The 15,588-nt window shown below is 42.6% G+C and overlaps 1 protein-coding gene across 5 annotated transcripts in view; it reads left to right on the top strand.

Moving 5' to 3' along the window:
- MTO1 (mitochondrial tRNA translation optimization 1) overlaps window positions 1–15,588 on the top strand; it is a 569,440-nt gene that overhangs the window by 149,489 nt on the left and 404,363 nt on the right. For all 5 annotated transcript variants that reach the window (XM_078652253.1, XM_078652255.1, XM_078652254.1 and 2 more), the window contains one exon: window positions 634–746. In XM_078652253.1, the coding sequence (XP_078508379.1) occupies window positions 634–746 (113 nt within the window). The remainder of the gene's footprint in view (window positions 1–633; window positions 747–15,588) is intronic.

The following is a 15,588-nucleotide window of genomic DNA, read 5'->3' as shown; positions in this document are numbered from 1 at the left end:
GTACAATACAATTGTGCTTGAGTGAATATAAGCAAAGCTATGAGGCAGACTCACAGTATTCTTAGTGTGAATACCAGATGGTACACTATCCCATGCACAAATGATCTGTGGCATAGAGGAAACAGTGATATGAAGGCTTCTCTACGTCAGGGGCAATGACGACACAAAAGCACCTGTTTGTGAAGAGACATAGATGTGCAGTCATCTCTGTGGAGGTGCTTACTTGTAAGATATTGTGTAAGATTACGGTGGCACATTGTACTGTGTGATGGGGCAGTGCTTAATGGTATTGTATTGGCTTGCAGTGGCACCAGGTATCCTGTATGAATGAGCACTGGAAGCAGTATTTGAAGGGATATTGTAGTTAGGTTCCTGTGTCTGAATGAGATGTGACACTGGGTGCTTCCTAAGTGAGCGGACAGTAGCGCAGAATACTACACGTGAAGCGGCTGTGCTATAGAGTATCTTATTTTTGGAGAAGGTTGATTGTTCCATCTGAAAGAGGGAGGTATCAGAGGTCACTGAATGTTGTTGTTGTTGTTGGTGGTGGTGGTGGCCACACATCTTGTTTATGAATTTACACATCTCCATCTCAGCATTTTCTATGCTTACACTTGTTTTATTTCTTCTCAGGCCGAGGAGCAGCTGCCTTGTCATCTTACATATACAACTCCTAGAGTGGAGCAGATCATCCGAGAAAACCTTCATCTCAACAGCCATGTGAAAGAGACCACCCGAGGGCCTCGGTGGGTACATGCAGTGGTGGTGATGTTATGCAATCTTAAAGCCTTTTTCCACTGTAAAAATTTGTGGGAATGGAGAAGTCCAGTGCACTGAACCTAATCCAACATTTAGATTTGACCCTGTGTGTTCTAGAAAACAGCTCAGAACATCAGAAACGTGTACCTTCCATCGGTATAGTGGGTCAAAGTGTGAGTGCTATTCCTAGGTGTATGAAGGATCAAGACTTAAAGTGAGTGTAAAATAAATCATACGATCTCTAGCTCAATACATCGCAATACAAAAACAAGTCATAATAAATCAAATTCTGGGTTAGGTGAGAAAAAATATGCAGAATTTGCAGTGGAAAAAAAACAAGCAAGATAAATCTTCAATTAGGCGTTGATTCTGAGCTGCACGGTACTGTCAGGTAATTTACTGACATCAAATTTACTGTAACTGTGCAGTAAATCCACACAAGTACCATGCAATTACAAGTTAAGTCCTAATGAATAATGGGCAAATATCATATGGGTCCGGATTTCCAACTAAGCACTATTCCTATTTTTGTGGAGTTTAACGCAGATTGTTACCCATTTACCACCTCCTCTAAGCATATGGTAAGGCTACGCTTCTACCTTAGGTTGTGGTGGGGGGAGGGGTGTGTGGGGAGTAGTAGTGAGAAGGGAAAGGTAAATTCTGGCATTAACTCCCTACAACAGAAAACAAGGGGCAATGAGGCTTGACTGCAACCAAAACGTCATGTGATTTTTTTTTTCTATGTAAACTTATCGCCTGGAAAAATGTGGTCCCCCACACAGGAAACCTGAGTACAGGAATACTGAACCAACTCTGAAACAGACCCATTACTAATTTTCAGAGTTACGGTTCTTATTTAAATAGGTTTTGGTAACTGAAGTCAAGGTATTTTCAAGTTGAGCAGGAACCAGCAAAGTAAAGGAGTCGTTTGTGCTCAGTAATCATGTCAGGGCCTTAAGATGTCTTCTGAGTTCCTGGAAATCTTTTAGAGTAAATTTAGTGTTAAGGGCTCAAAGATAACTTTCTGTCTACGTCAGTGTTTTTGCCATATTGTCTCCAGATCCCTATATTTACTCTCTACTTTATGTAGCCATTGAACCATGGAAAGTGTCTCTTAATGTTAGATTGAAGTACCTAGAATGTTAAACATGACTGCAGCGTGTGTTTTAGGTGTTGGAGATGTGCTGACTCGTGGCAAGGGTTACGTGGAAGTCTACAGTGTTACAGTTTATTTATATTTATTTATTTATAAAGTTTTATATAGCGTGAACTTGATGCGTTTGTCTTTAGAATATATGTCTTGTTTCACAAGTTGTTAAGGACTTTTTTCATTGGCTTACTATAGAAATACAAACAACGTAGTTTTAAAAATTTCAAGGTAGATTAAAAAGCGCAGAAGTCAAAAATGTACAAGCCAAAAAACGCGAATAAGTGAGATTTTATTTTCTGTAGCCCTCAGTAGAAACACAGGGCCCAATTCACAAACTGCATTTTGTGGTATGGAATTAGTACTATAGAAGTACTGCCCACATTCTACAAAATGCAATTGACAAACACACAGGTGGAGATTTACACCTCCGCTTTTCTTACTTTTTCCATGGGGAGAGCTCTACATATGTAAGTCTACTACTTAGTAGCAAATATCGGAACAATCAGGGGGAGTGTTGGAACAGAGCATATCTCTTACTAAATGGGATGAGTTTATTGAAAAGTACCGAGTGGGTTGGAGAGGAGCTAAGGAAAGGTTTAAGAAGAGGGAGGAGGTAAGGAAAGGTTTTTAACACCTTCAATGCTAAAGCTATTCTCCCCTGGTGCTGAACTCTTCATATTTCCATTTTTCATGACGAGCTCACCTCGTCATGAGCACACGAGCAGTGTACTGCATGACGAGCTGAGCTCGTCATGAGCATGGAAGGGGTTAAAGAGGGACATACAAATACCAAGTCACAAAAGAATAATCTCATTTCAGTTCACAAATTGCACTTGTAAATATACTACAGCCTGAAGGCCACAAAACCGTCATAAATGTACTCCAGTTCAAACTTTGAGTAAGTCACATGGCCTCTCACAGGTACTACAACACACGTTCTTAGAAAATAATGGAAGCAGCATCCCAACACCCAATAGAAAATAATGTTAAAATAATGAAACTATTCAAAAGCTTAAAATACATATAAATAATGTTTTAGTGTAAGAAGTTATGTTGTATTTAAATTTAAATGTTTTTTAATTTTAAAATAATCATGAACTTAAAAATAAACGTAATTAATTGAAACATCTCCAATTCTGTGTGCAGATTTGCACATAAGTGTAGACATGCATGTCCTCACCTCCCCGAAAACAGTGTGTGAAGACATCTAAGATTACATTTACGAGAATAACTTTTTATATGTAAACGTCACTCTCCACTACCGGGTCACATATCTCCCTATGGTAAGGTATAGGGAAAATGAATAAAATTGAATTTAATGCAATTGTAAATTCATTTTAAATAATTTCTAATAACCTAGAACTAATAAAATAAAATGGTGCAGCTCAATAATTCATTAAGTTAAATAGTTATGAAATATTGAATTAATTAAAATAAATGTATGTATTGTATAAATGTAAATAAATTACCTTTATATTTATTTTGAAAGTTTAATTAATTTTTTTTTCTAAAATGAGTAATTTTAAATTATGAATAATCACATTTTTGTTGTGATATAACTTCACACTAACACAAGCTAAATATATATATCTTTTTTTTTCACTGAAAAAACTAAAGGTTACAGTAATGTTATAGTTAGGCTCAGATTTCACTCGTACAATACCAGTGCAATTCAGCAGTTATAGTTAGCTGAGCTAACTATAATTTGCGCCCCCGCAGTGTACTGCTTATGACCTCACATGTCACATGACATGGTCAGTGACATCACAGAGCAATCACAGAGCATATCTAAAATAACATCACTGAGGACATCATCAAGTGACTGAGTGTTCTTAAAAAGTTTGAGTGTTAAATATATGTATACCAAGGTGTATTGGTGAGTCTTTGGTTGTATGAGTGCCTGTATGGATGATTCAGTGGGTGCGTAACTGACTGGATAAGTGAGTGATGGCGTGTCTCAGTGAATGTATGGGTGAGTGACTGGTTGTGTGAATGTCTTTATCAGGGTGGCAGTTGGTTTCGAAATGGCTGTATGGGTGTATGAGTGGGTACGTGAGTGGCTGAATGGGTGAGTGATTTGTTTTCTGAGTACCTGTATGGGTGTATGAGTGTCTGTGTGGGTGAGGAGGTGTGTGACTGCCTGTATGGATGAGTGAGTGGGTGAGTCACCAGCTGTATGGGTTGGTGAGTGTGTGCGTGAGGGCTGTATGGGTGACTGAGTGTGTGTAGGCTGTCGGTGAGTGACTGGATGTGTCAGTGGTATATAGGTGAGTAACTGCATACGTGAAAGGCAGTATAGGTGAATGTTGTGAGAGACTGTATGGGTGTGTGCTTGTGTCAGTGACTGTATAGGTGAGTAAGTACATTATTTATTTGTATGAGTAAGTGAGTGGCTGTGTGTGTAACTGTATGGGTGAGTGAGTGGCTGTGTGATTGATTCTATAGGTTACTGACAGTGTGTGAGTGGCTGTATGGGTGTATGAGTGGATAGGTTAGTGGCTGTATTAGTGAGTGGCTGGATGTGTGTAACCCTATGAATCAGTGAGTGGGTATGTAAGTACTGGTATTGGTGTATGAATGTGTATGAGAATTGTAGTGTGGAAGCTGCCTTTCTCCACCCCTCTGCAAACCTATGTCCGGGTGCACTGCTAGTTAAGGGGTGAAGTCCCCTTGGCTCTTGAGGGTCCTTGGGGGCCAACTAGCCCTCCTGTTACCTCCAGTAAGACACAGCTGGACTACTGAGAGGTCATCAGAGGCCACACACCCTTTTTCCACCACTGTGCAAACTCATCTCCTGGTGCACGACTGCATAGAGAAAGACATCCACTTTAGTCCTGAGGCCCGCAGGTGGCAAGGGGACGTCACCCCCCCCCCCCCACCAGCAGTGAGCCAAGAGGTGAGTTTGCAGTGTGGTGGAAAAAATGGGACACGGCCTCTGAACACCTCTCGGCAAGCCCGCTGTGTAGGGCTTACGGGAGGTAAAAGAAGGTCTTGCTGGCCCCTAAGGGCCCTTAGCAGCCAAAGAGACTTCATCCCCCAACCAGCAGTGCACCAAGAGGAGCGTTTGCAGAGTGGTGGACAAACAGGGCAGGGCCTCCAGCAAGTTGCTGGCTTTAGAAAAAAAATTGTTTTCTTTTTGAAGGGAAGGGAAGAGGGGTAGCCCGCTTTCTAGACCAACAGCTACCTTTCTGCCAAATTTGGTGTAATTCTGTTCCACAGTTCGGGCTTTAGCGGTTTCTAAGGTTTCCTATGGAAATTAACATGGGGAAAACGTGTTTTGTGAACCCCCCCTTTTTTTCGGCCCCGCTTGACGGATCACCCCGAAATTAATTTCCAACACAGCAGCTGAAGTGAGTGGCAAATTAGTTTTGAAAATGTCATGAGGATCTGTCAAACACACCCACACAGCTGCTCATACACCCACACAGCCTCTCATACACCCACACAGCCACTCACACACCCACACGCACACTCATATAGCCACTCACACACCCACCCAGTCACTCACACATCCACACACGTGCAGTAATACACTTATAGGAATTGCAATAGCATATGTTTGTATTAAAAGTGTTGTTGTTTTAGTATTGAATGTGTGCAAAATAACCTGCAGACCCCTTAATCGTCTAAGGGCTCGTAACGGTTCCACAGATCCATAAAATATATTTTTAAAAAAAGAATTGGTGTGTTGCATTCATGAAAAGACTACACAAGTTACCTTACCTGCATTTTTGCCTTTAAAATATATAAGAATGAATGTTTGAATAAAATGTATTTATAAACTTGTGAAAATGTATATTAGTAAATTAAACTTACGGGTCAGATCATAGTACAATTTATAGTTAGAAAAAAAGGGTGAAATTCAGTCAAAAAACAAAGGTTACAGGGATGTTACAGTTAGAATATAGCATTAAAAAAACTTTAAGTATTCACAGAAAAAAACAAAATTTTACAGGTTCGTTATAGTTGGGGTCAGAAAACGATAGAAATTCAGCAGCTCTAGTTAGCTCAAGTAACTATAACTTGCGCCCTCGCCATGCACTGCTAATTACCCCACATATTACATTACACATGACATCATTGATATCATTGCAATATTTGCAGTGGAATTATTGATGAGAAAACTGCTAAATCAGGAGTTTTTGGGCCTTCTGACCCTTTTGCAGACTTTAGCTGCATACCCTCAGTACTCTCCTTAGACTTAATCCTGAATGCTTGGAATGCAGAGCTGAAGGCTCATCTGCCTCAGATCACAGTGTAGCTCAAGTATTCAATGCGTTCAACTTCTGAAACCAGATGTCAATCTAAGACAACATTCCCACTGAACCGTCCGACACAATTGGTATTGGTCTGTATGTCAGCTCTCATTTTGATTACAATCACACCTGCTGGCCGTTTAGGAATGGATGATTCCCCCATGGATACTCCTCCCAGACAACCTTTTCACAGGGCCTCTTCTGGAAGAAATGGGCTCTCGATCCAAAACCCACCTGAGATCTGTACCAGAGAACACAAGTATGTGGTGCGGTCTTGACTATGCTCAAGTCCTCGTTCTAGAATCTGTTTCCACAAGAAACTCATTGGATGGGATGAACACGATCATTCCAGCGATGGGTGGAATCTCTAGTAGTATTAGGGAGTTCCTGCTGATTCACTAAGTGTCATCAAAGTGTTACTGCTAAGACTTCCTCTTTTTCCATCATTAAAGGCATTCCAGTCTTTTAAGGATATAAAGTCCTTTTGTGTAATGTTCAGGCCAAAGCCTTCTTTTCCTACAGAAAACAAGAGATTATGCAGCAGAAAAAACAAGACTTTTCCTAGCCCTTACCAAGGCCAAGAAGTTCCTGCAGTTTCCATTGCAGCAACTCCCCAAACTGCATCATGGCAGGAGGTCATCTCCACTCTAGTGGTGGAATAAGAGGCGCACTACCACTAGACCTCGTTCACTAAAGATGCATGTGTCCTTTCAGTGGTGAAGCAGGGCTGTGCTCTACAGTTGCCAACATTATTCAGACCACCTGTGTACCATTCACTATCTAAAGGCTTTCTGTCCGCTGTTGAGGGGCTCGTCCTTTTAGGAGGTGTCCTGCTCAGAACAGAATAGGGATACTGTTAACACCTCTTCAATTCAATTATTCATTTATGTTTTGAAACTCAAAAGAGATCCTCATAAAACAAAACGTAGAAACAAACGTAAAACAGATTAATACCAAACATTAAAAGTTGAGAGACATTTATACACCTAACTTCTTTTTCATATAGCAGCAGCCTGCATACAAATTAATGTAAGTTCATAAAGCCTATAAAAAATGTAAAACCTTTTGTGCAAATTGCTTAATTATTTGGGTTAAAAAACAAATCTCAAGCTGCTGCAGCTGATTTGATATTATTCTTTAAAAATATAGGCCTTAGAATGTGAGGCCGCTGAAGGGTCATGCAGCGCGGACAAAATGCACATGATTAAGGTCCTGGATCTTCGAGTTACACAGGTTATGTGATGTATTTCCTATGGGAACTGTATCAATATTCCTGCTTCTGACCCTTGCCCGGTTAATAAATCAATAGTGGCCATACAACGGCACAGAAACCCGCTTTCTGATTAGGTCATAGCGCATGCTACCACATTAAGCAAGCACTATTCCTCCAGCCCCCATAGAAAGCATACAGAGTTCTCAAAACAAATCAAACCTCCAGCAACCTGGGAAATCCCCCGCAGCTATTGTTTTGATTTAGCCAAGAACTCCAGTAAAGAATGTAAGAACGACCAGTTCTTATGACATCCTTATTGACGTATTCATGTCCATCCTTACGGCAATCTCGGCACCTTTCAGGTATAAATATTACCGACATTGCCCTAAGCAAACACACGGTGGTGGTGACGAGATTGGAGCAGCGCGACTTGCCGAGGAGCCCAGCTGATGCAGAAAAAGCCCACGGACGCTGCCCCTCCCTTTTGACGCGCTGAGAGAGAGACGCTGCCTTTTCTCCTGCCGAGAAATCCAGCTCCGGCATTTCCAGCCGCCCTCGCAGGCAGCTGGGATATCAAGTCCTGAGATAGAGATACCAGCCCTCCAGCCTTCTAAATCCCAGGTACAGAACTGAATAACCCCTTATAGAGAATTCTTGAGTCAGACCCTTGGCAAAGCAAACTTAACTTAAACTGCTACTTATCTACTCCCGCCCCGTATTAGGCTTAGGTCAGGTACACTGGGGTAGGCGTAGTTAGAAGCACCAGTTGAGTACGATTAGTCAATGTATATATGTATGTATCTATTTTATCCATTTTAAAGTATCATATGGCTAAGAAACCATATCAATGCTTTTACAGTATTATTTTATAATTCTGCTTTTACTGTATGCACTGTACTTAACCTTAAGTATTGCAATAATAGCGATTCATTTCTCTTGTACGAGAAAAGAGACTGATCAATAAATAACACCTTTTTATTGAACACGCCCGTCTCTTCCTTTTCTCTACAATCTGGTGAAACTAAGAATGCACGTACTGACTGAGTAAAATAAGTTGTCTTTTGTTTTCACACGACTCTAGAGATATACTCTTGATTAGGGGAGAGCAAAGTTGTCATGTTCTATGGTTGTCAGAAACTAAATCCCTTCTTGTCTATCCAGGGAGGTTAAACTCCTCCTTGCCTATTCGAGAAAGTTTCTAGTGAACTCTGAGCTAGCTGGCACACATAAACTTTAAGTCTAATATCGTCAGTAGAAGACCTAGTTAACCACAGTCCTACGTCTATACTATTGAAGATATTATTCCAATACGCAGAGCCTATTGGGAAAATAGGAACTACACTACATGGTGCCCAACGGTTTGGATAGGCGATAAATCTAACGTAAGACATTAGAGTAACTCAGTCGTGCTTTTTCACTCCGACCCTTTTTTCCCATAATACTCCAAAGACGTCTGGAGTGGGTGAAAGGTTAAATCCGCCAAACTTAGTAGGAGGAGACTCCTATGTATGGTTCTTGGTTTATTCAACGTTGAAGGATACACTGTTCCAAAATATTGTGCATCTAATCTTTGTTTCCATAGAAACCTGATCTGCAAATAAACAAAATAACTTTCCTGTCAGTAAAATGTCAGACAGTGAAGTAGAAAGGGAGACAGCTAGAGTAGGTGCTCAACTCCTAGCAGATGACAATAGTCTCCTACAGCAAGACCCGGGGGCAATACTCATCCCGGTCAACATAAGGAAAACTATAACTTTAAAACTTATAGAAAATGGGCTGACACCGAGAGGTGGTACAGTAATATTCGTAATTGAGGCACACGAATATCGGCAGACAGAGGTATTCTATTCATGGATAAACTTTCCAGCAGCAAACGCTGTAACAAAGGACTTCCACTATTACAAAATAGAGGAACCTCCGAATGAGTATACTCCTTTCGAGGAGGTGGAAATACCACTCAAATACCAAGAGCACCTGCTCTTGTTTAATGGCGCCCTAAAACATAATAATCACATCACCAGGCTCGGTCCACTAGGTAGACCAGGAGCAACGTGGCCGGTCCTAGCCGGATACACACCACATCCAGACATTGAAGAAATGCCTGCACCAGATCTTTTAGCACAGCTAAAACAACTAATTAAAATACATAGACAATTAGTCCAATATGTAATGCGGACTTCAACAGTCCAACCAGCTATTAAAATTCCACAGCTGACCCCTACTCAGGGGAACACAAATAAAATTACACCACAGAACATACAGTCCTGTCTAGGTAAAGTACCCGCAAAACGGGAACAAATTCCATTCTGGTTAGCACAAAAAATCACTCAAATAGAGGCGGTATTTCCGGATACCACCCCTGTTGAGAAACACAGGATTCTGACTATCTGTCTTCCAATGGGAATCGCACCACATGTGGAGGACTGTGACACTTGGGGTACAGTCTTTGCTTCCATTTACACAAAAACACATGGTGTTCCATCCATGTCAGTAATACCAGATGTGCTAAAACAAATTCAAGATGAATACGGTCCAGAACCTGCTTTAACTCTTGGTATGAAATTACTAAAAGACTTCAAACAGGTCTCGGCAATATTACTAGCCAATATAAAGGGAGAAGAAACCACCGCAATGGAGCGCACACCGCTAGCCCCTCCTCCGGATCTACCCTCGGGATTCTGGTACTTGTAGTTCAATAGTGGATCACCCAGGTGGGTGCAAGTCGGTACTTGTTGGACTGATGAATCTCTAGACCCGATACATGTCCCGGGTTTTTGGGTATCGCCCGAGACATGGCTCGGGTTTCGGGATAACTTCCCTCATCAGTAGAGAAATGGTTAGGGGTGGAGGAGAAGGCCGCCAAACAACCGTCAATGGCCTCGATGCCCGAACCGGCACGCAGGGCAGCATCCAGGAGCCCGTCGGCTCAAAGCTCAAGGGAGCCAATTAGTAGAAACCACCGCAATGGAGCGCACACCGCTAGCCCCTCCTCCGGATCGCCCCTCGGGATTCTGGTACTTGTAGTTCAATAGTGGATCACCCAGGTGGGTGCAAGTCGGTACTTGTTGAAATGATGAATCTCTAGACCCGATACATGTCCCGGGTTTTTGGGTATCGCCCGAGACATGGCTCGGGTTTCGGGATAACTTCCCTCATCAGTAGGGAAATGGTTAGGGGTGGAGGAGAAGGCCGCCAAACAACCGTCAATGGCCTCGATGCCCGAACCGGCACGCAGGGCAGCATCCAGGAGCCCGTCGGCTCAAAGCTCAAGGGAGCCAATTAGTAGAAACCACCGCAATGGAGCGCACACCGCTAGCCCCTCCTCCGGATCGCCCCTCGGGATTCTGGTACTTGTAGTTCAATAGTGGATCACCCAGGTGGGTGCAAGTCGGTACTTGTTGGACTGATGAATCTCTAGACCCGATACATGTCCCGGGTTTTTGGGTATCGCCCGAGACATGGCTCGGGTTTCGGGATAACTTCCCTCATCAGTAGAGAAATGGTTAGGGGTGGAGGAGAAGGCCGCCAAACAACCGTCAATGGCCTCGATGCCCGAACCGGCACGCAGGGCAGCATCCAGGAGCCCGTCGGCTCAAAGCTCAAGGGAGCCAATTAGTAGAAACCACCGCAATGGAGCGCATGTTACTTGGCGGCCTTCTCATCCACCCCATACTTGTTCTCTACTGATGAGGGAAACTATCCCGAAACCCGAGCCATGTCTTGGGTCTAGAGATTTTGGGAACAACGAGTACCTACTCGCACCAACTTTGGTGAACCACTTATGAACTTGACTTCTATTCTTCGAACTACACGCACTTCAAATACCAGAGTGCTTAGGGGCGACCCGGAGGAGGGGCTAGCGGTGTGCGATCCATTGCAGAATTCTACTTATCGCTCCCTTGAGCGCCAAGCTGACGAGCTTCTGGAGACGCCCTGCGAGCCAGAGAGGCATCGAGGCCTGTGACGGTTACTTGGCGGCCTTCTCATCCACCCCATACTTGTTCTCTACTGATGAGGGAAACTATCCCGAAACCCGAGCCATGTCTTGGGTCTAGAGATTTTGGGAACAACGAGTACCTACTCGCACCAACTTTGGTGAACCACTTATGAACTTGACTTCTATTCTTCGAACTACACGCACTTCAAATACCAGAGTGCTTAGGGGCGACCCGGAGGAGGGGCTAGCGGAGTGCGATCCATTGCAGAATTCTACTTATCGCTCCCTTGAGCGCCAAGCTGACGAGCTTCTGGAGACGCCCTGCGAGCCAGAGAGGCATCGAGGCCTGTGATGGTTACTTGGCGGCCTTCTCATCCACCCCATACTTGTTCTCTACTGATGAGGGAAACTATCCCGAAACCCGAGCCATGTCTTGGGTCTAGAGATTTTGGGAACAACGAGTACCTACTCGCACCAATTTTGGTGAACCACTTATCAACTTGACTTCTATTCTTCGAACTACACGCACTTCAAATACCAGAGTGCTTAGGGGCGACCCGGAGGAGGGGCTAGCGGAGTGCGATCCATTGCAGAATTCTAATATAAAAGGAGAAGCAGCAAATGTGGCGATCCGCCAGAGGTTGAAAGAGACAAATATAGCAGACCAACCATTTTGAAATTGCCAGAATCATAGAAAATCCTATGAAGAACTAGGAAGAGATAGTTTGGGTGGGAAACCAGTGAAACCCCAACTAATTGAAAATCCTGAAAAGGTATTTATTAAAAATAATCTAAACACTCAAAAAAAGAGCTGGGATGGAAATAAACAATCCACTCCTAAAGAAAAAAGATTCCAAACCAGAGGAAAGTCTCCTCGGCGGAGAGAAAGATCTCCGGACCAAGGACGCAAGTCTCCCCAAAGGGAGCCTCTGTGAAAAAATACAACCTTAGAAATAGGGATAATATAAAAAAACCTGATAGATATCAAGATATTGATACACGTCCCTCTCAATCTTTTCAGACTTCCTCGCAGAAATCGGAAAGAAGAGGACGATCAGAACACAGGGAAGAGCACGTCAAGTCCAAAGACAAGGAACCTGCTCATCAAAATAAAAAATTACAATTCCCAAAGAAGAAGGTAGCCAGTATTAAAGTAATCAAACATGCCGAGGATACTGAGGCAACAGCTGAAAAATGGAGAATGGGTTCAGACAATGCTAGACAGCACAGCAGAAGTGAGCATAGCTCGCAAGATCCTGATGAATCATCTGGAGACAGTGGACACAAATGAATACATTCAGGTGGAAACTGCAGATACCAGAGTTAGCAAACCTCTCCAAGGGCTATGACATCCTTCTAGCTGAAAAAGACTGGCCACCAGAGGTTGTCAGGGAGTGCCCTCATGGGGAAGAAATAATTATGCCTGCCTTCTCAAATCATATTCCAATACATAAAAAATATACACTTGCAAGAAAGTGGGCAGTAGCCCAAGCTCCTGCATTATATAAAAAACATGTGGGATGGGATGAGGACTCTCCTCCTCACAAAATCCAGTTAAAATCACAACCTACTGCACAGAGGCAGTGCCCAATTAAGCAAGAAGCTAAAAAACAGGTAAAAGAGATCCTAGATCAACTTGAATACCAGGGGGTGATTGAAACTTGCACCTCACAAATGAACAATCCTTTGTTTCCTGTCTCCAAACCAGATGATTCATATTGTCTTGTTTTGGACTACAGACACTTGAACTCATGTTGCAATAATTTTGCAGTGCAAAACTCACACAGTGCAGCACTAATGAATAACATAGTGCGCAAAAAAATACAAAACAACATTAGACATCTCTAATGGATTCTTTTGTCAAAATATAGCACCAGAAAGCAGATATTTGACCGCGTTTTCAATAAATGGCGCGCAAAACAATTTCTGTCGTTTACCACAGGGGTTCAAGAACAGCCCAGGATTATTCTCAGCGAGAGTAACAGAGTTACTACAAATATATGATGATGAGGTATTATCTTATGTCGATGACCTCTATCTAACAGATGATGACTTGGATACTCACTTGAAAAGAGTGAACACCATAATACTTGGGTTCGCAGCAGAGGGTTACAAATTCAACTTTAAAAAGTCAAGAATTGCCCATCTAACTGTCCTGTTTTTAGGATATGAATTATCAAGTGAAGGCAAAAGCCTGGCTGACAATTTCCTAGAGAAATGTGCTGTAATCCAAGCACCCAGAACATTATAAAACCTACAATCAATTCTGGGTTTCCTAAATTTCGGAAGAACTTACATTATAAATTATGCAGAAAGGGTAAAACCCCTCTATGATCTAATAAAACCAAATTTTAAAAGAATCAACTGGACTCAAAAACACACAGAAATTTTGAGATCTTTACAAACAGACATGTTAGTTAAAACAAAACTGCAAACACGTGACAACACACGTAATCTTGTGATTCGAGTCATCCCAGGAAGATGCGGATTCACATACCTGACCTCTAATGAGGGAGAAACGGTACCGATAGCGTACAAATCACACTTGTACACAAAGGCCGAAATGAAATTTAGCCCAACGGAAAAAATTCTGACCGCGGTACAAACTGCTGTAGCGAAAGAAAGAGCCCTAGCACAAGGTAAACGAATAATCATTGTGACACCAATACCAGCCCTGGAGGCGGTAACAAAGGCAAGCATTCCAAATGCTAAAGCACTACATCCGAGATGGATACAGTGGGCTAATTCCCATGCTGCAACAGACGTGGTATACGAATTTGATCCTAATTTAAAAACACAAGAATTTCTCCAATATGAATTTGAATGTCCTCTGCCGACCGAAATTCTGCCTCTAGAACATTACGGCTGTATAATATATACAGACGGATCAGCACAACCCGCAGTTGGGGGTAAACATGCTTACAGTGCTGCGTGCGCGATCGTTAAAGGTCGCTGGCACGAAGGAAAATTTAGACCACTGGTCACTAAAACGCAATCTCTAGGAGATTGTACAGCTCAGCGAGCTGAACTACTAGCATTTAAGATGGCGCTTGAAAATACCGATCGAGAATTCCCCACACTCATAGTGTGCGATTCGTACTATTGCGTTCAATCTTACAATGAATACTTGCAGATCTGGGTTCAGAACGGTTTTAAAGATGCAAAAGGTGGCACAATCAAGCATAAAATGCTTTGGGAACAAGTAGTTCTTTTACAAAAAGAACTACAAAAGACTCACGTGATACATACACTGAGTCATCAACGTGATGGCGTTCCTTGCCCGGTTAATAAATCAATAGTGGCCATACAACGGCACAGAAACCCGCTTTCTGATTAGGTCATAGCGCATGCTACCACATTAAGCAAGCACTATTCCTCCAGCCCCCATAGAAAGCATACCGAGTTCTCAAAACAAATCAAACCTCCAGCAACCTGGGAAATCCCCCGCAGCTATTGTTTTGATTTAGCCAAGAACTCCAGTAAAGAATGTAAGAACGACCAGTTCTTATGACATCCTTATTGACGTATTCATGTCCATCCTTACGTCAATCTCGGCACCTTTCAGGTATAAATATTACCGACATTGCCCTAAGCAAACACACGGTGGTGGTGACGAGATTGGAGCAGCGCGACTTGCCGAGGAGCCCAGCTGATGCAGAAAAAGTCCACGGACGCTGCCCCTCCCTTTTGACGCGCTGAGAGAGAGACGCTGCCTTTTCTCCTGCCGAGAAATTCAGCTCCGGCGTTTCCAGCCGCCCTCGCAGGCAGCTGGGATATCAAGTCCTGAGATAGAGATACCAGCCCTCCAGCCTTCTAAATCCCAGGTACAGAACTGAATAACCCCTTACAGAGAATTCTTGAGTCAGACCCTTGGCAAAGCAAACTTAACTTAAACTGCTACTTATCTACTCCCGCCCACGTATTAGGCTTAGGTCAGGTACACTGGGGTAGGCGTAGTTAGAAGCACCAGTTGAGTACGATTAGTCAATGTATATATGTATGTATCTATTTTATCCATTTTAAAGTATCATATGGCTAAGAAACCATATCAATGCTTTTACAGTATTATTTTATAATTCTGCTTTTACTGTATGCACTGTACTTAACCTTAAGTATTGCAATAATAGCGATTCATTTCTCTTGTACGAGAAAAGAGACTGATCAATAAATAACACCTTTTTATTGAACACGCCCGTCTCTTCCTTTTCTCTACAATCTGGTGAAACTAAGAATGCACGTACTGACTGAGTAAAATAAGTTGTCTTTTGTTTTC

The sequence above is a fragment of the Lissotriton helveticus genome, chromosome 7, assembly GCF_964261635.1.
Source record: "Lissotriton helveticus chromosome 7, aLisHel1.1, whole genome shotgun sequence".
Lineage (NCBI taxonomy): Eukaryota > Metazoa > Chordata > Amphibia > Caudata > Salamandridae > Lissotriton > Lissotriton helveticus.
Note: the sequence above shows the minus strand (reverse complement) of the source record. Positions and strands in the feature narration are given on the sequence as shown.